Source organism: Balaenoptera acutorostrata, chromosome 3 (assembly GCF_949987535.1).
Source record: "Balaenoptera acutorostrata chromosome 3, mBalAcu1.1, whole genome shotgun sequence".
NCBI lineage: Eukaryota > Metazoa > Chordata > Mammalia > Artiodactyla > Balaenopteridae > Balaenoptera > Balaenoptera acutorostrata.
This window is the reverse complement of record NC_080066.1, coordinates 71,418,563-71,445,454: the sequence shown is the minus strand read 5'-3', so window position 1 is coordinate 71,445,454 and position 26,892 is coordinate 71,418,563. Positions and strand designations below refer to the sequence as shown.

At 50.3% G+C, this 26,892-nt stretch overlaps 1 protein-coding gene and 1 non-coding gene across 15 annotated transcripts in view; one reads left to right on the top strand and one right to left on the bottom strand.

Annotated features, from left to right (window-relative positions):
• Positions 1–26,892, bottom strand: part of MEGF11 (multiple EGF like domains 11) — a 415,557-nt gene that overhangs the window by 31,167 nt on the left and 357,498 nt on the right. For all 14 annotated transcript variants that reach the window (XR_009007618.1, XM_057543621.1, XM_057543627.1 and 11 more), the window contains 3 exons: positions 3,847–3,967; positions 2,723–2,886; positions 1,525–1,627 (listed from right to left, as the gene is read on the bottom strand). Coding sequence is in view for 13 of the 14 variants with exons in the window: in XM_057543621.1 (XP_057399604.1) it covers positions 1,525–1,627; positions 2,723–2,886; positions 3,847–3,967 (388 nt within the window). In the remaining variant the exon portion in view is untranslated. The remainder of the gene's footprint in view (positions 1–1,524; positions 1,628–2,722; positions 2,887–3,846; positions 3,968–26,892) is intronic.
• LOC114238398 (U6 spliceosomal RNA) lies at positions 15,467–15,574 on the top strand. Its single transcript, XR_003623783.1, has one exon. It is a non-coding gene; the product is annotated as a U6 spliceosomal RNA (small nuclear RNA).

The window sequence follows — 26,892 nt, the reverse complement described above, 5'->3', positions numbered from 1 at the left end:
AGTAACCAGGGTGGAGCCTAGCTCTGTACTAAGCGGCAGGGCAAGGGAGTCAGGTCGGAGATGCTACAGAGCAAGCAATGTCCCCGGCCCTCAGCTGCTCAGAAACTTTCTGGTTGCAGAGAACAGAGGTTGCTCAGCAGCCTGGTGTGAATTATTTATCTGAGGACCTACACTGCCAGCAATGCCTGTATTTCTTTCTCCTTGCTGCCCACCACTTTGGGAATGGCCAGTGGGTTCATTCACGTAACATTAACACTGTATTTGTGGCTTACACTTACTGAGCACCTATTATGTGCCAGGCACTGTTAGCGCTTACAGGTATTAACTCATTTAAACTTCAAAATGATCTTGTAGTTATAAGGATTATAATTATCTGCATTTTATGGATGGAGGATTCAGGCCCTGAGAGGTTAAAGGACTTGCCCAAGGAGGTCTGGTGCCAGCTCTGTGTTCTTAACCATTTCTCAGTGTGTGGCAGGCAGTGGATACAGTGGAGAACAAGGCAGATGTGGTCCCTGCCTCCAGAGAACTGATGGTCAAGGTGGGAGGCAGATAATAAACAAATCATTACTCAAATCAGAGTTCAGTGACAATTGAAGTAAGTACAGCAAAATGCTGTGAGAATTAATTAAAGGGGCTCTTTCATAGTCTTGGCCAGGTTGGGGAGGTGGTAGTATCAGGGGGAGAGAGCCTTCCCAGAGGAAGTCATCTTTACGTTGAAATATGATGGATGAGAAGGTGTTATTAGGTGAAGAGAAGGGGAAGGAGTGATCTAGGCAGAGGGGATGAACATTTGAGGCCTGGAGTCAGGGAGGGTGGTTGGCCCAGGTGGTGGAGTGAAGTGAGTGATGGGGGGGGGGTGCAAAAGAGAGGTGGAGGAGTTGGGCAGGGCCTTACAGGGCCATGTGGACCCCAGGTCACTGTAAAGATTTTGGATCAGTGTCATGGGAAGCCATGGAGGCATCCTGAGCAGGGACTGATGTGAACAGATCTGGCCACCGTGTGCAGAGTGGATGCAGCTGTGCAAGAGGGGAGGCCCACAGAAAAACGGGAGGCCGAGGCAGTGCCTGCTGAGAGATGGTGCTCAGTGGACGAGGGTGGTGGCAGTGGCTGGTGAGGAATGGATGGGTTTGCCATCTATTTAGGAGGTGAGCTGCCAGGACACATGTAGGGGCCAGGAGTCTGAGCCTGGGCTAAGGAGAAAGTTCCCTGTCCCCCTCTCCACCATATCCTCTGCAAACACAGATTGAGCACCCACACCTTTGTCTGAATTTTTTTAAACTGGTCTGTCCCTAGCCCTTAGAACAGAGCCTGCACATACTAGGTGTTCAATTAATATCTGTTTACTCAAATGGAATGAAATGGAGAACTGAAGCCCAGAGGATGTAAAGAAAAGGTGCATATGTAGGGAGCAAGAAGAAGAAAAAGTGAAGGAAAAAAAAGAAGGAACAGTCGAGAGAAGCAGGAGAATACCAAGAGCTCAGTTTCACAGGACCTGGATGGTGGCATGGCAGAGGGGGTTACCTGTCCATCCGGCCAGGCAGCAGCAGTGGCCTGTGACGGGATCGCAGCCATCAGCATGGCTGCAGTCACAACGCTCACTGCAGTTCAGCCCAAACGTGCCGTCCTGTGGAGAGAAGGGGGAGAGAGAAATGACGAGACCTAGACCCTCAGAGGTTCTCACACTTCTTTTGGATGTTGATGACAAAACTGAGCTGCTGCCCAACAAGGATGAAGAGAAACTGGGGCTGGAGCACTGTGGAGGCACTTTTTATAACTGGGGATCCAGTGAAGCTACTCCAAATAATTCTTTGGCTGCATTACGAAGAGTATGCAGGTTAGAAGGAGGGAGGTGTTGGTCCTGCCCTACCTCTCAATGGTCAAGCTCAGAGAGCTGTAATGATCATTAATTAAAATTGTAAATGAAAATGCACCTTGCAAATTTTAAAACATTGATCACATGTGAGGAATGACTATGATTTTTTTCTTTGTGGGTAAGAAGGTGGCGGTCAACACTTGTTGTGTGCTCATCAGGTATCAAGAGTCTCATATAATTCATTTCTCTTAATCTTCACAACAACTCTATGAAATGGTTCCATTATATTCAAAATTTAAAGATGAGGTGAAGTAACATGCTCCAGGTAACACAGCTAGGATGAGGCAAAGGCAGGATTGGAACCCAGGACTGTAGGACTCATTCAACAACATCCTATCAGTTGGTTTAACTTAACTTGTATCTTAGACGAAGATCCAGGGATTAAGTCTAGGTGGGTTATTACTGGATAATGCTTGGTTTAGTCCTCCCAACCTTGATCATAAAATTATAGACTGTTGGAAGCAGAAAGAAGCTTAGACATTATTATCAAGGAATGGCAACTCCGATGGATTAGTAAGAGCTGTCCTGTAGCACTGTGTCATGAAGGATTCTGAAGCTGCATCTGGGCTCAGGTAAATGAGCCAGAGTCAATAACGTTTCCCAAGAGCACCCAGGGGAAAGTGAGGCCATATCACCATATGTGCTAAGTATCTGTCATTTTATAGATGAGAGGGCTGAGGCCGGAAGTAGGACAGAGAGGTTAGAGCTAGGGCTGAGACCTGAATCCGAGTGTCCCACCACCTGGTCCAGTGCTCTTCTCTGTGCACCTCTGTGGACAAAAAAACTACAGGGAAAGGGCATGGGGGGCTGATGGGCCCACCCCATCCTTCCCCGCCCCACACTCACCGGGCAGGGCAGTTCGCAGTTGTCCCCCAGCCAGCCAGGGGTGCAGAAGCAGGAACCATCGGTGGGGCTGCAGGCCGCCCCATTGGCACAGGTGCAGCTCTCGTTGCAGTTCAGGCCCCACGTCCCACTGGGACACGGCAGGGTGCAGTCGAGGCCCTGCCACCCTGAGGGGTGGGAACGAGGCTGTCACCTCTCCATCTGGGCCCAGCATGGCTTTCTGTCCACTCCCCCCAGCTCGGTACAAGGCATCACACCCAAACCACCCCTTCTCTGATTGCTAGGTTAGAACACACATTCCACATTCGGAGTCCACTCAGAAACACAGCAAAGCTGTTGAGAGAGCGGGGGCTAGAACCTGGGTCTCCCGCCTCCCGGTTCTCACTGTTTTTGCCATAGGTGGATGATCCCACCTGGGACAGGGAACCAGTGGAGGTGGAGAGGGCTATCTGTGCCGAGGGTATACTCAGGAAACTTATCTCAGGGCCCTGTGTTTTGGTGATAGGCTGATCTCCCATTCTGAGGCTGGTTACTGGCTTGTCTGCCCTCAGATCCATTTCTCCCCTTCCCCTGCTCTGTTCTGTGTCCCAGGGGGCTGACCCCTGCAGCTGCTCCCAGATGGGCTTGCCAGTGGGAGACCTGGCCGGTGATGGGAGGGCGGGAGCAGGAGAGATGCCAGGTATCTCCTCTTCTTTCTCTGCTGTGAGCAGGGCCGCTGGTGGTGGCTGTGTCTCAGTGCTCCAGCACCATCTTGCAGCCCCTCTGCCCACATCCCAGCTCCCACCAGATGGCCCTCACTCCCAGGCTCTGGGAACTCCACTTCCTCCCTTTGTCCCTTTCACCCTAGAAGTGGTAGCAACTGTGGGAGAAGCTACTACTTTCTGGGTTGCTCACGTTCCCTTGTAAGTCCTTTCAGCTCTTCTAACACTGTGGTAACAAATCCCCTTTATTACATTCCTGCTGTTGAAGTCCCTGGCATGGGTCTCCTTGGCTGGAACCTGACATATAGGCTCCCCGACCCTGCATGTGGGTGGGTGGGGCAGGAGCAGCCCAGACCCCTCAGCCGGCAGCCCACCTGGGCAGTGTGCACATCTGAGGGGATGGGATTGGGAAAGAAGGCACATTACCCTCCTTGCAGGTGCAGGAGCCATCTACTGGGGAGCAGGTGCCACCGCTGTTACAGCTACAGACGGATGAGCAGTTGGGGCCGTAGGTCCCTGCTGCACAGGGAACTGCACAGACCTCCCCCTAGAAAAGGAGGAGGGGAATTTTGGGTCAGAGGTTGCCCCATGCTGGGTGGTTGTGGCAGGTAGAATAATGCCCACCCCCGCCTCCCCCCCACCATGTTCTAATTACTGGAACCTGTGAATATGTTACCTTATGTGGCAAAAGGGACTTTGCAGGTGTGACTAAGGACCTGAAGACAGAGGAAGTGTCTTGGATTAGCCAGGTGGGCTCAAATCACATGTGTCCTTATGAATAGAAGATGACCAAAAAGGTAGCCTCGAGAAGTCCTCCATCTGCCTGCACTGACTTTGAAGACAGAGGAAGGGGGCCACAAGCCAAATAATGCAGTGGCCTCTAGAAGCCAGAGGCCTCATTTTACAGCCAGCAAGAAAACGGGGACCTCAGTCCTACAACCCTAGGAACTGAATTCTGCCAACAATCCAAATGAGCAGAAAACAGATTCACCCCTAGAACCTCCAGAAAGGAACACACCCTGCTGACACCTTGACTTTAGTCCTGTGAGACCCATACCAGACTTTTGACCCACAGAAATGTAAGATAGTACATTTGTTTTGTTTGAAGCCATTAATGTGCTAATTTGTTACAGCAGTGATAGGAAAGCAATACAGTGATCCTCACCATTTGGGGGAGGGGTCAGGCCTCCAGACCACAGCTCTAGGATGGGCAAAGCCCTCAGGTAACTTGACCCCTGAATCTGTATTAGGTCACAGCAGCATGGAATTTAACCCTCTGCCTCTCAATCAATCTTATTTGATTCTCACCAGCAACCCCTTGACGCAGATAGTAATACCCTACCCCTGTTTACCCGAACCTCAGAGAAGTTAAATGTAAATTATAATAGCTAATGCACATTAAGTCCTTTCTCAATATCCGGTACCATGCAAACATCATCTCATTTAATCCTCATAAACCCTCAGCAGATAGGAACTAATGTCTCAGCATTATTCCCACTTAATAGATAGAACAATTGTCAGAGAAGTTATGTAATTCAGCCCAGGTCATGGAGCTAAACATGGTTGATCTCTATTTGAACCAAGGCTGTCTGCTTAACCCTTCTGTTACCAGGTGTCATAAACCAGCTTTCCCGGAAAGCATTCTCTGAGATGGAAACTAGTGAGCTTTTGAGAGTAACCGCTATGAGGGGTAAGGGAAGCAGGACGGGCAGAGGGAGAAATTGAACTGAGGTGCAGTTGCAACAACGTCCTCAGCTGATCTGCCAGGAAGCTCTGCAGTGGGTTGGTCCTTAGAATTGTCCTGCCAGAGGAAAGGGAGGGAGGGCCTCCATACCCTGGACCAATCCACTGCCCTGGGGAAGGGGGCATGACTTCAGGGGAATCCATGCTCTTTGACTGAAGGCAATTTCTGCAGAGGGACTCAGGTGGGAGCCACTAAGTTTCCTGCAGCTAGAAGGAAGGGGTGCCTCCATCCATCCGGAATCGTGAATCTGGGTGACACCCTACAGGATCCACTATACCAGGCCTCCTTGGGTGGGCTATTAGCTCCAGTAAGGAGTTCAGAGTGAGGACAAGTCACAGGGCCACCAGGAATGGGAACTTGAGAGGCCTTCACGGGTGGGAGCATTTAATCAGAGAAAGTGGGGTAAAGGCAGTCCAGGTGGGAAGAGTGGGGACAAGAGTACAGAGGAATATGAGAGCTGGGAATGTTCTAGGGGTTGCAGGAGGGGGAGTTTGTGTAGGGAGGGGCGAGAGAGATATTTAAAAGAGGTGTTGGTAGCCTTGAATGCCAGGGAAGTAAGTTGGGGCTCTCTTCTCAGAGTATCCAGGACGTGCCTTCCCCACCCAGGAGCCCACGCTGGGGCTGTCTGCTCTGGAGTATATGGTCACTGGATGTTGAATTCCCACTGTCTCCCGCTAGGGACCATCTCCAGCCAGCTTCTCAGGTCTTGCGCTGAGGTTTACTACAGGAATGCTGACGCATGGGCCAGGATACCAGAACTTGCCTGGGCCCCACTAGCTGTGTGACGCTGGATAGATTACTGCCCCTCTCTGAGCCTCACTTCCAGCATCTGTGAAATGAAAGCCTTGAAGTAGGGGAGCCCGGGCAACTGGCCTCACCTCCATTTAGGTCACAGAGAGACCTTATTATGGCCCCTGGTGAAGAGGCTCCTCTCTAGCCCTTGTCTCCTGTCCCACCTGCACAGGCTGAGTCAGAGGGTCTGGGAAGTGCAGAGTCCTGTACCAGAAGGTTCCATGGTTCCCACTCTTTCCCCTGCCAGTCCTTGGCAGACCCTGACCAGCTGGAATCTGTTAGCGCTCCCATTACCCAGAAAATTCTAACTCCTCCAGGACTATAAATAGCCCAAAAGAATATGTTTAAGCTCTGAGGGCCTTGGCCAGGGTGCAAATTGCGTGCTCAGTTTATGATTTTGTCTGCGTGAGTTTACTTTAAGAGGAAGGGTTTTCTCTCCTGGCATCCTCATTAGTGTCTCCAACCCCGGTCCTCCTAGGAGGCCTCAAAGGGCCTGTGAGTCCAACTGAGGGTCTGCTGGTGGGGCTCGGAGAGAACTGACCACCCTGCCCTGCTCTAGGGGGCAAGATGCAGAGCACCCACCTCGAGATATCTGCTCTCCAGAAGGCTGCACCGGGGCCCATTTTCTCCCGTGCAGCCTGTGCATGGAGGTGGACAGTCAGCTTGGCCTTACAACAGCCCTGGGAAGCCCCCAGGTGACAGGACTTTAGCTTCCCAGAGAAAGAAGTAGAGACAGAGAGGGGCAGGGACTTACCCAGGGCCCCATGGTGTATCAGTGAGGGCGAAGGAGAAAGAACCAGATCTTTCCAGAAAGGTGACAGAGCCCAGTGGTCAGAGAATGGAGACTAGTGCCATCCTGCTTCCACTACTTATTCACTGTATGACCTTGCACAATTTACTAAACCCCTTGGGGACTCAGTTCCTCCATCTGTAATATGGGAATAATAATGCCCCTACTTCATAGGATTGTTAAGAGGATTAAATTAGTTATAGATGAAGCAGATAGAACAGTTCCTGGCAGGTAGAAAGCACTATAAGAGCTAGTATTACTACAAAGAAATAGTATCTCTTACGAAAAGAATACACAAGACCCTCAAAGGTTTCTGCAGAAGGCAGCTCTGGAGGAGGGATCCATCTCTCACTTGATGAACAAAGGCCGGGCCCTGTGCAGGAGAGGAGGGCTGGCGTTCACATGGGGCACATGACCTCACGTCCCCAGGTTCACCCTCCTGCCACCTCCCCCAGGCTGTCTCCCTGGTTCCCCTCGTCACAGCTGAACAGGCCAGAATTTTACCATGGTTTTGGGGGATGGAATGACCACTCACTGAGGGGCTACCATGTGCCAAGAGCTGTGTGTTCCAAACACTTTCCATTTGTTAGCTCCTGATGGCAAAAAATCCAGATGGGGAAGCAGGCAGCTTCTAAAGGATACAGTTCTGCCCTGAAGGCCTGGTACATCTCCCCCCTCCTCCATCTCACTGTCCTGACCCGACCAGGTTCAAACTCCTCAGTAAGCACAAGTACTAACAGTGAAACTTTTTGTCAAATTCCCTACCTTCTGGCCTCTGATCTGCGGGTCTGTGTGTGTCGCTGATTGGCTGTCTCTGGTGATGGACATGTACAGCAAGACAATAATCAGCCTAATTTCTCAGGTTTAGACTTACAGCTCCGCCCACCTCAAGGTATCCCCTGGCCAAGGTCTGGCGATTCCCAGGGTGCCCGTGTGCCAACGCCCCCATGTGGCCATTCTCTCACCCACACATCTCCCCAGTTTGGTGTACCACGAATGGGTCTTAATCACGATGGCCTGTGTGGCATCTGAGCCTACAGGGGTATTTATGTCTACACTTGCGTAGGCAGTCAGTGTACACACCTGTGAGTCTCTCTGTGTGTGTGTGTCTCTGGGGGCACCTGTTTATCCATCAGTGTGGATTTGGGTATAAATTTGTGACTCCTTCCTCGTCCTCGTCCTTCCCTCCTCCTGCTGTGTTCCCTCCCCAGCCTACCTGTCCTGACCTGGTGGGAACCGTGTGCACAAACGGCCACCACCATCCTAGCACAGGGGGGCTCCGGGTTAGCTCACGTGCCTGCCTCCGCCCTGCGCTGTGAGCTGAGGGAGCCAGGGATCTGATTTTATTCATGTCTAGCTTCTCAGGGCTTAGGACTCTGCTGGTGCATAAATGGGCCCTGGATAAATGTTGTTTAACTGAAATGAGATGTTTGTGTGTACATGCTGGCTTCTACCACGGACAGGACCAGAAGGCCTGGGCACTTTCCGTATGCTTTCTCTCTCATGCCAGGCAATTCACCCAATGTTTGCTGAGTGGGGGCCAACTCTGAGCCAGCCCTGCGAGTGGGCTCCAGGGACACACAGGAGCCTGTGACCTGCTCTCTGCTCTTGGGCAGCTCCAAGGCAGTGTCCACGCAGGGACACTCATGCTTGCATCTAGATGTGTTTATTTGTCCACTTATTTACTGTCTGTCTCCCCCAGTTAGACTAGAAACTTCATGAGAACAGGGACCTTATCTGTCTTGGTTGCCCCAGTATCCCTAGCTCAGTACCTGGCACAGAATAGAAGTATTCTATGAATACTCTTGGACAAATGAGTGAGGGGCCCTGGTGGCCCGGGGTTCTGTGGCTCCCATCACACACAGGAAGCAGAATACTGTCTGGTCTAAGGAAGAGTCCCATGCTACCACACCAACTCTGGGCCTCCCTGGGGGCTCTTGTGCAAAGGGAAAGCCAGGCCAGATCCTGGTCTATGGTTCCATGCCCCATCCTGCCACCCCCTGCCCAAGCCCTGCCCGGCCAGGCTGAGGGTCAGAAGTACAGCCAGAAAATTACCCTGTTGGCCTCGAGTGCATCCACTCTGGAAGACAAGACCCTCCAAGCTGAATAGGATCTTAGAGATGATCAAATTCATCGCCTTCATGAGAAGGAGACTGAAAGTCAGAGTGAGCCCATGAGGCAGAACTGGGACTTATCTACCCTCTTCCCCCCAGCCAGTGCCTGGCCCAGACCAGCCTTGAATACACATCTGTTGATCTTTTCAGATTCTGGAAAAAAGAACAGGATGAGAACCCAGGGAAGTTGGGGAGTTTGCATTTGGCATCTCATGAGTTTCACATAGCCTAGCACCTCTGCTCACTCCCTCAATAAAGGCTCTTTATTGAAGCTGTTCCCCAAGATCTCCATCCAGAATTCCTACACACCTTGCTGCTGGAAAACAGCTTTCTCTTCCGATTGACTGATGTTCATACTAGGTAACATACAGGCCTTGGTTTCCTTATCAATTGTATGTGGCTGTTGAAATCAATCAGTCCCCCCAACTTTTCACCACCAAGAGCCCTTGTTAGTATCCTCCCTCTACAAAGCTCTCTCAGTTTGAGAGACACTGCTGTCACTGTGTGCTGGCGTCTAAACAGGTGCAATATGGCCAGTGACCACATGCCATGTGACGCAGGTGGCAGCATCCTATCCACCAACCATGACCTAGAAATTCCTATGATATCACCTATAACCAATCAGGGCTTCTGATTAGCTCACGCTAACCTGGGAGATCACATAGAGTTAATTTAATTCTAATTAACAGCAGAAGGAAAACCTTGGTGTTTCAGTGAGCTTTGTCACAGGTAATGGAAGACTGCCTGTAGGCTTTGTGAAATGTTCAAAACCGCTCCTGGCAACCTGCTGCAGCCTCTGCACGTGTCTAGCTGGGAACCACTGGCTGGATCATCTCTAAGGACCTTTTAGCTCGGACTCTCTGAGCAGTAGGGGTCTTAACCTGAAGGAGTGAGGAGTGCCGGGAATGCAGGCCTGGGGTGGGGAGCCCTCCTGGAATCTAAAAGTCACACCAACTGGGTGGCCACCTATTCTGCTAATGCACGGCCTGGGACTGGTCACATACCCATTCCTATCAGTGGGGGGACAGCTCCTTGTGCCGGAGCTGGAAAGGACGTTGGGAATCACTTGGTCCGGCTACCTTGTTTTACACGTGAGGAAACTGAGGCCAAGAGAGGGAAAGTGACTTGCCCAAGGTCACACAGCCAGTGCTAGGCAGAGATGGGTTTGGAACTCGAATCTCCTGGCTCCCATTTCAGCACAGGATGCTAAGATCCCAGATGTGGTGAAACTCTGGGATGGCCTCTGCTGCCCCTGCTCACTCACATCGACAGCACACTCACCACCTAAGCACAGAGCATCCAGAGGACATGGCCCTGACCTTGAGGAAGGGCCACCGGCCAGGCCCAGGCACTCTGGCCCTTTCTCAGCACCTGGCAGTTGATATCTGGGTGTTTTTATATTGCTATCTATCCCCACTACACTTGCATAGCCCGCCCCTCTCCTCCAGCCCAGGAAAGGGAGCCTCCACCTCCCACAGGGGCAGGTCCCCGAGGTTCCAGCTTCTGCGGAGGGAAGCCTGCCAGACCTGCTCAGTGTCTTCATTCTGTGAATAGAGGATGGATGTGAACTCCTCCTCCCATCCAAAGGCCTGCTAATTATAGATGCAGCACAGGCTATTAACATCTTGAACTTGATTTGAAAGAGCTACTGGCAGAACCCCTGGAGCTGGTCTCACTAAAGAGATGCAAATCTCCCCTCCACCTTCCACCTGCCTTCTTGTACAATGTGGCAACACAGGCCCAGACCCCGGTGGGTAATGAGTTATATGTTCTATTAAATTTGTTTCAAATGCTGTTTATTGAATTTTCTCCCCTGCAATATGCTGCTTTGTAGTTTGGCCCCGTTTGGGAAAATTAATCAACAGCTGGGCTCCGTGTGTTGATCATCCATTTTCCTTGCAATGGGCAGGAGGTTAATGAGTATTTTTTGGAGTGAAAGAGGAGGAGGATGGAAAGTGTCTGACCCTCCTTCACACAAAAGGGGTGGGCAATTGTGCAAGTTTGTCTCAGGATCCCCTTAAATATGTTCTGTGGGTAGAAGGCAGTGTAAACGAATGGACTGAGTTGTCTAGATCCAGGCTGAAGTAGTGGGCAGGCTCCGCAGGCCCGTGGGAACTCAGCAGAAAGGACTCCAGGGCAGGGAACCAGGGAAGTCGGCCTGGCCCCCATGTCTTCTTGCTGGAGGAGTAGGGATGGCTTAGGCAAGAAAGGGCCCTGGACCTGCGGTCACAGTACATGGGTTTAAGTGAGGCAAAGGTACTGGCTCACGGTGACCTGGCTTCATTCGTTCACCCATTCAATCCACAAACGCCTGTTGAGCATCTACCATAGGCCAGGTGCCGTGACAGGCCCCGGCCTCACTAACCATCACGCTAGACTAGGTGTGACCGAAGGTCCCCTTCAGCTCCCATATTCTTTAACTTTCCCCTGCCCTTCCACTTCCAGAGCAGGTTTCCCTGTTCCCTGCCCCTTTGTGACACTTTTCACAATTGTGATGAATTAAAACAAAATCAGCTCTCATTCACTAGATTGTAAGTTCCATGAGGGTAAGGACTGGGTCTCTTTTCCTCAGCCCTATGGCCCTGGCCCTAGCATGGTGCCTCGACCACAGTCAGTGCTCAGTGCCTATGGGTTGAATTAATTCAGTCATTCAGGGAATGTTGTTGAAGCACTAGTACGTGTCTGACACTGTGCTAGGCCAGGGGATACTCCGTGAGCGGAGCAGAGCTTGTCCCTACTCTCATGGAGTTTACCCTCTAGTGGCGGGAGCGGGGTGAGGCACAAGATGAGGCTGTGGCATGAAAGGGCTCAGGCTAGGCCTCTCCCTACTTCCAGATGTTCTGCAGTGGCCTCCCCAGTCCTCTGGTTGCTCCTCTTCCCCTCTTCTCCCGTGCTAGTCCTAGAGTTTCAGGGCCACCAGCGCAAGCTGATTTAGGTGCCCAATGGCATTTCAATGCCAGAAGCACACATGTGGAGTGTGCTTCACTGTTTACACAGCCCCTTGTCAGGCAAGCATCTGCTCTTTGCCAACCAGAGTGCCAGCCCTGGGCTGCTACAGTCCCCCTGCCTACCCTTCTCGGTCACCGCCACTCCCAGCTCTGAGGGCTCAGGCAGTGGGACTCCCAGGTGGGGAGCCTCATTTGTGATTTCCCAGGGAGAAAGAGTGACACGCGGTCCACAAGGCAAAGAGAGAACAGCTTGGACTGAATGCCAGCCACAGAGGCCTCTCCAATGCAGAGCAAACCTCACTGGACCTAATTAGTGTGTCACTGATAAAGCAGCAACTGACAGTGGATGCATGTTGGGGAAGAGAAACTCTGCACAAGGCGTGAGGAGCAGAGGGCCAGAGAGATGAGAGGGAGAGAGGGACGGAGGCCACTTGTCACATCCATCCCCATCCCTGCTTCCCTGTGCCAAGGGGGTAATGCCCAGGGCCTGTGCGGCTGACTCATTCTGCCTGGCTCCCCTGGGGGACAGGTGGAGAAGGGCTGAAGGTGAGGCCTGGAAACCCTAGGTCTGTCCAACATGAGTAGGCTGTCAGTGACCTGAGGCTGCTCTGTACAGTTGTGCAGGCTGTGCACTGTACAACTCTAGAGGTGCCACTCATATGGCAGTCACTACAGCTTGTGTATATATTACATCAGTTTTTTGGCAGATGTCAGTAGACTGTCTTGAGAAAGGGGTGTTTTTTCCTAATTTGCACAAATATGCTATATAAGTTTGACCCTTCAAGAGGCCTCCCTAGAGGAGGATAGACACCTCCTAATAGTTCCCAAACAGATACCAAGACATTTCAGGAAGACCTGAGACACAGTGAATGTGGCCAAAAAAGGACATTTAGGATCAAGTTCAGGCCTTGTTCACTTCGCTGGTAAACTAAGCTGGTAAACTAAGCTGGGGTCCTCCTGGAGACTTCGACGGTAAAACCAAGTTTCTTTTCTCCTCTGTGTTGATGCCCTTGTCCCATCTGTAGCCCCTTTCTCTTCTCCAACCATTCCCTCCCCCGAGAGCCTCTCCTGAGCTCCAAGAAGGCATCACAGGCTAATAAGGGCTTATTGAACACTCTTGAGAGGTATTTGTATCTTATCAGGAGGCTCTCAAGTCTAAAATCCCTGGAAATGTTCTTGCATGCTGGGTGCATGCATAGTGGGCAGTCCCTGGAGAAGGGGGAGCAGGTGTGGGCAAGACTCTGGTCCTTACTGGTGTCCACGCCCCTTCACCCCAACAGACAGGGCTGACCCTTGGCTTAGGACAGACTGACCCATTCCCAGTGCTGGAGATAGGAGGAAGGAGACTCAGATTTTTAACCGCCCCCTTGGTGCTAGCCTGTGCCAGGCACTTTTTGTTCCTTGTCTCCTTTTGTTCTTATAACAGCCCTGCAGGGAAGGAATGACTTATCCAGAGAGAGAACCATCCTGGAGAGAGGCCAAAGCGAGGCTGGAGGGGTCAACTTGCCCTGAGTCACACTGTGGGAAAGCGGCCAACCGACTCCACAGCCCACTCTCTTTCCTCTAGACCTGGTTGCCTTGACCGCAGACAGGGCAGCAGTGACAGGGACCCCAATGTCCTGAGCACCTACTATATACCAGGCCCTGTAGTCAGTGCTTTTCTACACATTTGATGTTAAATATATGCTGACAGTGGAGGCGGGAATGGCTAATAGGGGCTTTTGGAGGGAACTCTTAGGGGGCATTTGTATCTTATGTTACGAGGCTCCTGAAGTCCAAAGGCCTTTAAGGCTTGAAAGAATAAAGCTAATATGGAATAACAGGTAGTGGGAGCGAGTGTTAGACTGGGGATTGTGCCAACATCCATCAAATAATGTACATCCTCTGAAAGAGAGAAAGCTGGTTACAGTGACGGTGATGGTGATGGTGATGAAGCTACTGCTGGTGCTGATGACGCCTGGGGACGCTCGCAACATCGCACGCACAGGCCGGCCTCAGCTCTTAGTAAAGAGAAAGGAGCTTCTTATGACAGCTTCACTTTCCCGCTCCTGGCTTCACTTCCCTCCTCCGGCTCCCGCAGCACTGAGCCCTGTCAAGTGCTCTTGAAGCTCCTGAGTACCTGGGAGGTGGGGATGATTCTGGCCACAGAGGATCAGGACATCTCTCGCAGCCCTTCTGGGTCCTACTCCCTTAGCAGACAGAACGAGGCTTCCCTGCAAAGCCTGGGCTGGAATCTTCGGGACTTTCTGGGCAAACACTGACAGCATATGGCCTCAATCACTCTGCATTAGGTTTCATGATTTCCCTAGTGGTTTTAAAAAGTGCCAAAGAACAGTGGCTCTAAAGTGCTGGGAAATCCCACACTGGGAGGGTCTTCACGAGCATTTAGAGGAGTGTGAGGGTAGAACGTGGAGGGGGCAGCAGCACAAGATGAGACTGTAGCATGGGAAGGGTGCAGGTGGGCTGCCTCCCTGCTTCCAGATGTTCTGCAGGCTGTTTTTGGTGAGCCTGTGTGTGTGTGTGTGCAAGGAGTGGGTACCCACTCCTGATGTATGTCATGTGAGTAATACACGTGGGCCCGATGTATACCAGATGTACAAATGCTTTGCCTGTGTGGAAGAGCAGGTTAGGGATAGGATTTTGGCTTGCTGTCCCAGTGTCTTGGTTTGAATGGTAGCTTATAGGCCACACACCCCCGCCAGCCTGCTGCCCCATGCACGGTCTATGCAGCGTGTGACTTTGGTGTGAGTGTGCTCTGTGTCAGTGGTGTGACAGCTGTGGGGTAAGCTTAGCATGTGCATGTCAGACATTGGGCTGATCCTGGTCATAGAGACTCAAGGGGGGATTTGATCACAGTGGCTTTGCGCGTGGTGTGCATGGCAAGGACACGCTGGGTCCGCTTTGTGGGGTCGGATACATGGGGTGTGTGTGCGTATGTACTGCAGAAACCAGCTCCTCTGGGGTGGTGGCTGGGAGGTGTGGGCTCAGGGCGGAGGCCTGCAGAGCCAGAGGCTGACTAAGTTGACAGTGATAATGTCCCAAGTGGGAACCAGATTGTGGGGGACAGAGGGCCCTGCAGGGGCTGATGGGGGGGTGTTTACTAGAGTCCAAGCAAAATGTGGCACATTCATGACTTAGGGGACGCTTCTAAAGGACCTGGGAATTTATTCAGTGAGATTTACTGATCATTCTCTGTGCAGGCCCGGGAGTGGACTGGGGTTAGGAGGCTGGCACGATGGGGAAAAGGGACAAATCAGAAAGACCTGCCCTCCAGCAGCTTTCTGTCTAGTAGAGAGGACAGAATCATCCACACTGTGCCACCAGAGTGGGTGTGCAGTGTCCTATGGAAAGGTTGTGTCCCATAGGAAGAAAGCAAGTAGGCTTTATGAGGAGATGGCAACTGAGCTGATCCTGTATGGATGCACAGGCAGAATTTGGCCAGGAGGATAGAGAGCAAGGGCATTCCAGGGAAAGGACAGACTGAACAAAGGTAAAGAGGAGACACTGTACATGGGAGGGTGGGTGTGTCTCCAGGTTAAGGCAATCCATTTGGATTTTCCAGAGCACCACGGCTGAAGGGTAGCAGTGGGACAGGAGCCTGAAGGTCAGACTGGCCCAGCCAGGAAGGCTTCAAACTTTACCCTAAAGACAAAGGCAGGTGCTTGCTTCAGGCAGCATACATACTAAAACTGGAATGATACAGAGAGGATTAGCATAGCCCCTCTGCAAGGAGGACACGCAAATTCGTGAAGTGTTCCATATTTTTCTATATATAGAAAGCCCTAAAGACTCCACACAAAAACTACTAGAATTGATAAACGAATTTAGCAAGGTAGCAGGATACAAGTTTAACATACAGAAATTGGTTGCATTTCTTTACACTAACTATGAAATATCAGGAAGGGAATGTAAACTAACAATCCCTTTTAAAATCACATCAAAAAATAAACTACTTAGGAATAAACCTCACTAGGAGGTGAAAGACATATGTTGAGAACTACAAAACATTAATAAAGGAAATTGAAGATGATTCAAAGAAATGGAAAGATATCCCATGTTCTTGGATTGGAAGAATTAATATTGTTAAAATGGCCATACTACCCCAAGCAGTCTACAGATTTAATGTGACCCCTATCAAAATACCCATTACACTTTTTTACAGAACTAGAACAAATAATTCTAAAATTTATATGGAACCATAAAAGACCCAGAATTGCCAAAGCAATCTTGAGGAAGAAAACAAAGCAGGAGGCTTAACCCTCCCAGACTATGGACAATACTACAAAGCTACAGTAATCAAAACAGTGTGGTATTGGCACAAAAACAGACATATGGCTCAATGGAATAGAATAGAGAGCCTAGAAATAAACCCATACACCTATGGACAATTAATCTTTGACAAAGGAGGCAAGAATATACAATGAGGAAAAGACAGTCTCTTCAGCCAGTGGTATTGGAAAAGTTGGACAGCCACATGTAAATCAATGAAATTAGAACACACCCTCACACCATACATAACAATAAACTCAAAATGGCTTAAAGACTTAAATATAAGATAAGACATCATAAAACCCCTAGAAGAGAACATAGGCAAAACATTCTCTGACATAAATTGTACAAATGTTTTCTTAGGTCAGTCTCCCAAGGCAATAGAAATAAAAGCAAAAATAAACAAATGGGACCTCATCGAGCTTATAAGCTTTTGCATAGCAAAGGAAACTGTAACAAAACAAAAAGACAACCTACGGACTTGGAGAAAATATTTGCAAATGATGCAACTGACAGGGCTTAATTTCCAAAATATACAAACAGCTAATACAATTCAATAACAACAAAAACAACAAAAACCAACCCAAGGGCTTCCCTGGTGGCGCAGTGGTTGAGAATCTGCCTGCCAATGCAGGGGACACGGGTTCGAGCCCTGGTCTGGGAAGATCCCACATGCCGCGGAGCGGCTGGGCCCGTAAGCCACAACTACTGAGCCTGCGCATCTGGAGCCTGTGCTCCGCAACAAGAGAGGCCGCAATAGTGAGAGGCCCGTGCACCGCGATGAAGAGTGGCCCTCACTTGCCGCAACTAGAGAAAGCCCTCACACAGAAATGAAGACCCAACACAGCCATAAATAAATAAATAAATAAATAAATAAATAAAAATTAAAATGGAGATTTCTTTAAAAAAAAAAAAACCAACCCAATCGAAAAATGGGCAGAAGACCTAAACAGACATTTCTCCAAAGATGGCCAATAGGCACATGAAAAGATGATCATCATTGCTAATTATTAGAGAAATGCAAATCAAAACTACAATGAGGTACCACCCCACACTGGTCAGAATGGCCATCATTAAAAAGTCTACAAATAATAAATGTTGGAGAGGGTATGGAGAGAAGGGGAACCCTCTTACACTGTTGGTGGGAATGTAAATTGGTGTAGCCACTATGGAAAACAGTATGGAAGTTCCTCAAAAAATTAAAGAGTTGCCATATGACCCAGCAGTTCCACTCCTGGTCATATACCCAGACAAAACTATAATTTGAAAAGATACATGCACCCCTATGTTCATAGAAGCACTATTCACAATAGTCAAGACATGGAAACAACCTAAATGTCCATCAACAGATGAATGGATAAAGAAGATGTGGTATACAATGGAATATCACTCAGCCATTAAAAAGAATGAAATAATGCCATTTGCAGCAACATGGTTGGACCTAGAGATTATCATACTAAGCAAAGTAAGTCAGAAAGAGAAAGACAAATACCACATGATATCACTTACAAGTGGAATCTAAAATATGACACAAATGAACTTATCTATGAAACAAACAGACTCACAGACATAAAGAACAGACTTGTGGTTGCCAAGGGGGAGGGGAGTGGGGGAGAGATGGATTGGGAGTTTGGAATTAGCAGATGCAAACTAGTATACATAGGATGGATAAACAACAAGGTTCTACTGTAAAGCACAGGGAACTATATTCAATATTCTGTGATAAATCATAATGGAAAAGAATATGAAAAAGAATATATATATATGTATAAGTGACTCATTTTGCTGTACAGCAGAAATTAACACAACATTGTAAATCAACTATACTTCAATAAAATTTAAAAAAAAAGACAAGGCAGGTCCCCGAGAACAGGCAAGTGACTCTGTGTTTCAGCCTATTTTAGGAAACCCCTCCCCTGAAGGCAGGCATCTGGGCCACTCTTTTCTGTTTGAGAGAGGTTGAGAGTCCAGACTCAGGCAAATCCAGTGGCTTATCGATTGTGGAATCATTAAAAAAAAAAGTTATAGAATGAATGCAAAGAAAGGCCAGAAGTTGAAACCTGAGAGGCTTTTACTGGGGAACAAAAAGAAATGGAGGAGGGTGACTTCCCTGGTAGCACAGTGGTTAAGAATCCACCTGCCAGTGCAGGGGACATGGGTTCGATCCCTGGTCTGGGAAGATCCCACATGCCGTGGAGCAGCTAAGCCTGTGTGCCACAACTACTGAGGCTGTGCTCTAGAGCCCGCACACCGCAACTACTGAGCCCAGGTGCTGCAGCTTCTGAAGCCCACGTGCCTAGAGCCCGTGCTCTGCAACAAGAGAAGCCACTGCAATGAGAAGCCCGCACACTGCAATGAAGAGTAGCCCCCATTAGCCTCAACTAGAGAAAGCCCTCGCACAGCAACAAAGACCCAACGCAGCCAAAAATAAGTTAAAAAAAAAACAACGAAAGAAATGGAGGTGGGAAAGGCCGCCTCTACTGTCCACACTGTCCATCCTTCCCATCCCCCAACTCTATAAATTACTCAAGTCTTTTAAAGCTGGTTTCCTCTGGGCCCGGAGGTGTCTCAGACAAGTTCTCATAGAATGCATCACTATACATAATACGGGCCTGGGATGTGCTCTCCATTTAAGAACCTGAGGCCTCGGGGGGCAGGTTTGAAGACAGCTCAGTTCAGACCTCCCAGCAGGAAGGGATGAGGTGGCTGCAGGCCTGGGTCAAAGCCTGTCTGGGGCTGCAGGCCTGGGGGAAAAGAGGGGAGCAAGGCCTCAGAGGGAGATGGGGCAGGAGGGGTTTGTCCCGGCAGCATTTGCTTGGGGAGTGGCTCAGCCTCCGGTTTGAGAGAGGGGAGGGCCGAGATGCTCAGAGTTGTGTAACCTTGCCGTGACTGTGTCCTTGTGTGTAAAATGGCAATGGCGACATCTAACCTCAGTGGGCTGTGGGAACACCTGAGGTGATGGATGTGAGAGCGTTCTGTAGTGGAAGAACCGTGATGCAGATGGGTGTCATGGTGATGAATGGGCGCTCTATCCACACCACCACCTGGGAAACTGACGCTTGCCCTCAGCTCCCAGATAGACGCCTGGTTGCCCTGTATTTCGACACCACTTCCTAATTCAGCTCTCACGGTTGGAGCACCCCTGTGGCCATGCTTAAGGTTTCATTTTGGTGGGGGGCAGCGAGGGTCACTCTGGGTTTGCCCACGGAAGGGGCAGGTCAGTGGCAGACAGCTGCATCAAACCAGTGGGCTCTGGAACTTGACTACTGGGTTCAGGTCCCGGCTCTGACACTTATGGGACTTTGGGCAACTTCTTCCTTTTCAGCATCATTGGGGTGGAATTAACAAACTCTGTGCAAGTTATTAACTTCTCTGTGTCTCCGTTTCCCTATCTCCAACAATGGGGATTATAATACTTTCTTCCAAGGGTAGAGGTGACGATTAAATAAATTATTACATGTAATGTTCTTAGAACAGTGTCTGGCCCAGAGGAATTGCTATAAATGCTTTAGGCATTTTGATGATTACCCGTGACCGAATTTGAGCCCGAGCCCCCTGCAGATGGAAGAAAAGAAATTTAAGATTAACCCACTCTGTGCCAGTTTGGTAATGCCTACCCTGTTTCATCCTTATACCATCCTAGGAGGAGCTCCACGTGCGAGGTGACCAGAGTGAGGCTCAGGAGGTGGTCCTGCTGGTGAGGATGTCACCCCGTTGGCGAGCAGCAGAGCTGAGATTCAAACTCAGGTTTCCTGACTCCAACCTCACGCTCTTCCCCCTCTGCCAGCAGCCTCCACGGAGCCATGGGGAGCGACGGGAACCAGCATCTGCTGAACACCTACTGCATGCTGGGTCCCTAAGCTGTGATGTCACCGTCTCCCCACACAGGGTGTGGAGGTCAAGTGAGGCAGCGTTCGGTCACGGCCCTGCTCAGGACTGCAGTGACTCCCTCTTGCCTGCTGAGTTCAGCACCAGTGCCCACCTGGCTGCAGCGTCCAGCCTGCTCTGCTTCCACTCTTTCCTTTGGATTCCCTACAGCCCTGCTCGCCGGGGCCATCTGTGCTGAAGGCTGGAGCACCTGGGCCCCGCTCCCCTGGGCCTGTCTCAGGGACTTAACGCTCCTCAGAACTTTTAGGAGAGGGGAGAACAATTACTTGGTACTGTTTTTGGAGAGAACTTTTGAGATTGTTTGTTTCATTTACTCCCATTGTTAGTCTTCCTATTAGCCCCACCTTAAAGTAATTTATTCATGACCTTTTTCTGCAACATTTTGCATTTTCCAGACATCTTCTGTCAGGAGTCCCTTCCCCTCCTGGGGTCCGTAATTACTCCTGCAGATGGAATTACTGGTGCTAAGGACTAAGCGGGGAGATGGCTGGGGAGGGGCCAGGCTAGGTGGGGCTTTGGAGCTTCAGGGCAGGGGTAGCAGGTGGGGAGTGGGCTCTTCCTTCGCTCCAGACCCACAGCCTTGGCGGGGGAGTTAGTCTGCGGCCTGGACCCCACTGCTCTCCCTCACGCCTCTGGGTGCACACACCTGGCACTGCTTCTAGCCTTCCCAGCAACGTGTCTCATCTCAGCTTCACCCCAGACTGAGGATACAGGGAGCGGGGTTTGTGCCCCATTTTGTGGAAGATGAAGTTAGGCACAGAGAGGTGAAGGGACGTGGGTAAAGTCAAACAGTGAGTAGGCGGCCGAGCCGGGGTTGGAGCCCAGGTCTGACTCCCGGCCGGCCTCTGCTCAGCACTGACTACCCCGCACGGCTATCCTGAGGCGAGCTTGGCCTTGGAGCCATAAGCCCTGGGTTCTAGGCCCAGTTCGAGGTCCTGATAGGTCAGGTCTTATAACTGCTCTGAACTGCAGTTTCCTCATCTGTGAGATACGGCTAACAATACTCGCCCTGCTTTCCTCACAGGAGAGCTGCGAGGACTTACCAAGCTTAGGTGTGAGACAGCTAGCTGGGTAAACTGTAAAGTGCTGCCTTAACAAGCTTAGGTGTGAGACAGCTAGCTGGGTAAGCTGTAAAGTGCTGCCCCACAGTAAGGGAGGGAGACTGAGGGTCCCAGCCACCTCCCCTTGAAGACAAAGGGCGGGAAGTCACTAGGTTCCAACTGAGAAATAAGGTAGCTAGGGTTGTCCCCTCTCCTGGGAAAAGGCCTGAGAGAGTGTCAAAGCTGGCTATTTACCACAGATCCACAGCCCTCTCCTCTCCAGACAACTTTTGTTTGTGGCTCAAAGTGTAGGCTCTGGATTCAAACAGCTATAGGCTCAGCTCCTGGTGACCACGGACCAACTAGGGAAAGTTACTTCAGCTGAGCCTCAGTTTCCTCATCTGCAAAGTGGGGATCCTCACAGCCCCTACTTACAGGGTTGCTGTGAGGATTAAGTAAAATAACGTATGAAAAACAGAGAGCCTGGCCTAGGGCCCGCCACGGTTCCTCAGTGCTCCAAATGTGGGCCACTGTCACCCTCACTCGGCCATCCACTTCCTCCAGACCTTTCAGGGAAGCTCCTCTGACTCGTGGCCCCGCCCCACGCTCTAGAGTCTGCGGGGTGGCCAGGAGTGGGAGTCGGAAAGGGAAGAAACCCCATCATCGCCAGAGACCCGGACAAAAGGAAAACTGGGAGTGTTTAAAGCATGGATGCCTCAGACCTGCCCCGAGAGCTTCTTCTGCTGTATGGAGAGAGCTGCAGGGACCAGGCCTGAGACCCAAGGCCCAGCTCCAGACCCCTGTAATGAGGGCAGTGATAAAGACGTGAGGAGCATGGCCAGGAGAGGGTGGTGTGACAGGGGGATCGTTTATGTTTTAGAACAGAAGAGTCAGCAATTTTCCCTAATAAAGCTACGAACCATGGAGTCCCAGAGGGGGAAGGCTGGGCTCAGCCTTTGTGACATAAAACCAATTTTCCCTATTTTGCTCTGTGGATTAATTGCCAACATGATTTAACACTCTGGTGACACCCCTATCCCTCTCTGCCCTGGGAAAAATCAGTAGGTGTCTGCTGTGGGGACAGCGAACTCATGAGATGGAGGTGAAGGTGGAAAAAGCATCTGACTGGGAGCTATGTCACTCGCTTCACGTCCCAGTTCTGCCAATGATTTGCTGTGTGACCTAAGTCACTTTCCCTGTCTGGACCTTGATTGCCTCCTTTGCAAAATGAGAGGGTGCACCAGGGAAGCACTGAGCGTTCTTCCAACTCTGCCACTGTAAAGGGTAATTCCCATTTTGTGCTCACACAGACCAGGAAGGGCAGGCATTATTAACCCATTTAACAGATGAGAAACTAATGCTCAAAGAGGCTGAGTACGTTGCCTAAGGTCACACAGCTACAGAGCGGAAGACTTGGGATTCCCATCCAGGCCTGTCTGACCCCAAAGTCCATGACCTTTATCTCCAGTAAACACAAGGAACCTTGACAATCATTTATTGAACATTCAGTACATGCCAGGTTTTTTCCTAAGCACTGTGCATATTTTATCTAATTCAATCCAAAGAATAACATTAGGATGTAGTGCCATTATTTCCCATTTTATAGATGAAAAACTAAGGCTTGAGAAGCATAAGTAACTGGGCCAAGGCCATTCAGCAGATGACAATGGAGCTGGGATTTGAGTACTGGACTGGGTATGTGTATGTGTTTATATTTTTGGATCATTTCTGCTATTTTGCACTACCTGTGCTCCTCTGCTCACACGGGCATGGCAGCTAGACAGTGAATTCCTCATCCCCAGCACAGCATCCAGAAAAATCTTTTACTATAATAATTAGGAAGCTAGTCAACGGTGGGGTGGTCAGGGGATGAGAAGCTGGTTTTCTAGGCATGGGGCTAACAGTCTGACGAAGAACCGAAACAATTAGAACAGGAAATGCGCACACATTATATACATCACCTGGCTCTAATTTTCAGTCCCCATTCTCTTCTGGCCCCGCAGCTGCCCTCTCTCCCTAGTTTCAGCTCAAGAGCCACACAAGAGGCAGAAATGCGCTTTACCCAGATGGTGGGGGTGTGTGTGTGTGCTGGGGGAGGGTGACGTCTTTAAAGGACATAGGAAACCTTGGAGGAAAATTCAGTCACTGCTCCACTGCTATGGATTTTGTAACTCTCATCCCCCTCCCGCCTTCACTGGCCTGAGCAGCTGAGGTTTGCCTGTGACCTACCGACAGCAGGGAGAGAGGGGAGAAAAATGGGTAAACTAGTTTGTTCATTTGGGTGATGGAGTGCCCGTTTCCCTCACCAGTATGCAAGGTTCAATAACGTCAGACAGGGCTGCAAAAAATTGCAGCATAAATAGATGAGCCCTTTAAGGTAATAGAAATTCTGTCATCCGGGGAGAAATACAGGCCCTGAATCCCATGGGAGGGGACACCAGGCCCCACTCCCCCGCCTCCCACATTCCCCGTCCCCCTTATAGCCGGAGTTGAAAGGGAGCATCTGTGCTGAGGAATGACCAGGGGGCCCCCTATCTCCCGGCCACACGGGCTCAATGCGGGGAGGAGATCTGGGAAATCAGGTCTTTGTAGCTATGGCAGTGACCTCACAGGCTGTTCACTCCAGGTGCCAAAGTGGCAACAATTAGTTTTAGAGGAGTGGAGGAGGCTTCATCAGGCTGGCCACGTAGGTGAGGCCTTAATTAAGGAAAGCTGGTCAGCAGAGGAATGTGGAGGGGCTGAGAAACTGGCCTTCTCCCCGCTGTGATAAGAAAGTCTATTCTTCATTCTGTGGCTGCTCTTTTGGGAACTCTGCAGCTCCCAGCCAGGAGGAAGTTTCAACTAACTCTGCTCTCTTCCCCTCGCCCCTGTTTCCACCTGTACCCCCAAACAGGGGACTCAGGCCTGGACCAGTCAGCCTCTTCACGTGGGGGACCCCTTGGGTAAATAACAACAACAACAATAGCAGTGGCAGCATTCCCAACAATAATGATAATAATAGCTAACACTTGTTGAACGGTTACTAATATACCAGGTATTCTAGTTATTTTATATGTATGAATTAATTTAATCAGCCCAATAATTCACTGGACTTTATCATTATTACCCTTTCACGTATGAGAAAGCAGAGGCACAGGAAGGTTATATCTTGCCCGAGGTCACACAACTAATAAGCAGCGAAGCTGGTACCTGAAGGCAGGGAATCCGGCTCTAGAGTCTCTGGCTAACACCACTATATAGAATTGCGTAAGGTAGAAACTCATACCATTTGCCCAAAGAACCTGGAGATGATGCTGGGGGACAGCTGCACCAGTCCCACGGCAGCTGCCTGTTTATCTGACGTGCAGAGAAGCCAGTGGGTAGATTTAAGCTCCCTCCCTGCTGGCAAGGCCCTTCGGAAATGCCATGAATTTCCTTCCTAGAAAGGTCAGTTCTGGAAACTTCTGCTAAGGGCATTCATTGCTCTTCCCAAGACTTTCATTCATTTCAAAGTGTCCCGAGCAAGATATTCACATGGCAGCCATGTGGTGGGGGAAGGCAGTAGCAGGTGCAGGGTTGGAGGGAGACAGGCTCTGAGCCGTGTGCTGTGGGAACAGAGGAGATGAAAGGGTTAATTCTAAAGTGAGGAATATTCAGGGGACACTTCATGGCAGAGGCAGCCTTTGATTTTAGCCTGAAAGGCTGACAAGGATTTTCAGAGACTGAGATAAAGACAGTGGGGAGGGCATTCTAGGAAGAGGGAAAAGCTTGAGAAACAGCACAGGCAGAGGCCCAAAGCAGATGCTGTGTTTGGGGAAAAGCGGATACGCATGGCCACAGCACAGGTTTGTGGCATATAGCAGGGGATGAGGTCAGGGTGGACTAACTAGTTTTAAGGGCAGGTTACAAAGGACTGGGGTTTGAGCTTTATCTGGTGGGTAATGAGAAGCCATGGAGAAGGGTGATGGGACCCCAACTTCCAAGTGGATGGACAGCTCCACTTAGTCCCCTCAACCACAATACTCTCCCCTCACTTCCTGAATCATCCCTCACTTGGACACTCCCAGGACTCTGCCAGCTTGAGACCCCTGTCATGTGACCCTCACTCTGCCTTCCCCTACCCCTGTTCACCCTGGTGCTCGGGCTGGGTAAGGAACCTGGGTTCTAACAGGGCAAGAGCAACCTTGGAGCAGAAGCTCGTGGGAACTGTCCAAGGTGCTGAACCAATGCCACGCCCAATTTTAAGTACTCCCATTTTAATGATTGGCTCCCACACCACTGTTTCTGTTGGACAGAGAATTTCATTCCCATCTTATAGATGAGAAATGGAAGCCCCAAAAGTTAGAAGACCCAGAGCTAGGAACTTGGTTTCTTGCCTTTCAGCCCAGGGCTCTTTTCTTGCACTCAGCAGCCCCAATGTAGTCCAGCATTACATACCCGAAGTGATTCCATTGCTGCTGCCAAGCTAACATGTAAATGCCCAGACTCTCTTCCCACTTCCATCCCTATGTTCATTTCCCCAAACACTGACAGGTACGTCCACCCCACAGAGCATCCTGACACTGACCACTGAGGGCAACCCACAGGTGCTTGGGCGGACCTGCCTGGAACAGCAGCTGTGCACGTTTATGGCTTTATTGCATCGGGACTCCCTGGGCATAACTCATCCTGACACTCTCCTTGGAAGACAGTGCTGGGCTTGAGGGAAGCTATGTTCTCCCACACTGTCCCATTTCACCAGCAATTACTGCCATTTTACTGGGCATCTAGTGTTCCAGGCCCTGAGCTGTGAACCTTCCATTTGAAGTTTCTCACTCTCATGGCTAAGTCTCCTCTTAACAGATGAGGAAATTCAGACTTAGGCAGGATAAGTGACTTTTCAGTAGGGACAGTGGGGATTGGAAGGCCACGATCTGAGCCCAGATTTGTGTGATTCCATGGGGACCCATCAATCAAAGTCTATCATCTAATAGATGAGCGCTGTGGTGGCTCCCGCCACTACCGGCTTTGTGATCACGGGCAAGTCACTTATCCTGTTTGAACTTCAGCTCCCCATTCTCAAGCTGAGGCACGTGAAAGCGCACCTCTGTAGGGCTCCTGTGAGGAACAGAGGTGAAGCATGCGGCAAGGACTCAGTAAGTGTTTGCTGCTAATGTGAATATGACTATTATTGGGCACAAGCTCTTAGAAGGCTGGATGGGCACCTGATTAGCCTTTCCATACCCCCAGCAGCTCCCCAAGTGCTTGGCAGAGAAAATATCCAGTGTCCTGGGAAGGAAGGAGAAAGAGTGTGAGGGTTAGAACACCCTGAGTGTCAGGTGGGCTTGCTTCTGCCCCATATTCTTATGGTCTCAGGGGGTGGGGACCACCTGGCTGGATCAGGCATGCCACTGGGCTCCCAGGGGTAGTTCAGTACTCCTCATGGTTATGTTGAGCCTGAGGCCATTCTCAGCCCTCAGACTCTGAGAGATTCTGTTTTCACAAATGTATCCCAACATCCTCCCTAAAGAGCCCTCGGCAGGAGGAGCTCTGATGGGAGAGGACAGCTGAGGATATGGCCTCACATCCATTACCATGTTGGCTACTCACATCCAATAGCAGACGGGACTGATGTGACTCTCACCTTACAGATGAGGACACTGCGGCCCAGCAAGGTAAAGCGACACGTCCAAGGTTACTGAGCTGAGGCTCAAGGTCTCCAAACTCTCAGAAAAGGGTTCTTTTAATTAGTCTCAAATTAATTGCCCATCTTAAAACTCTTTCAAGGAAAAAGGGCAGGTGCATAAATTCACAAACCGACTAACAAATAAAGGCAATGCTAATTATCACTGACTGCAGGACATTTTGGGGAGGGTCTCAGCCAAGTCTGCTTTCTAACTGCTCTGATCTCCCACCCTGACCAGAGCTG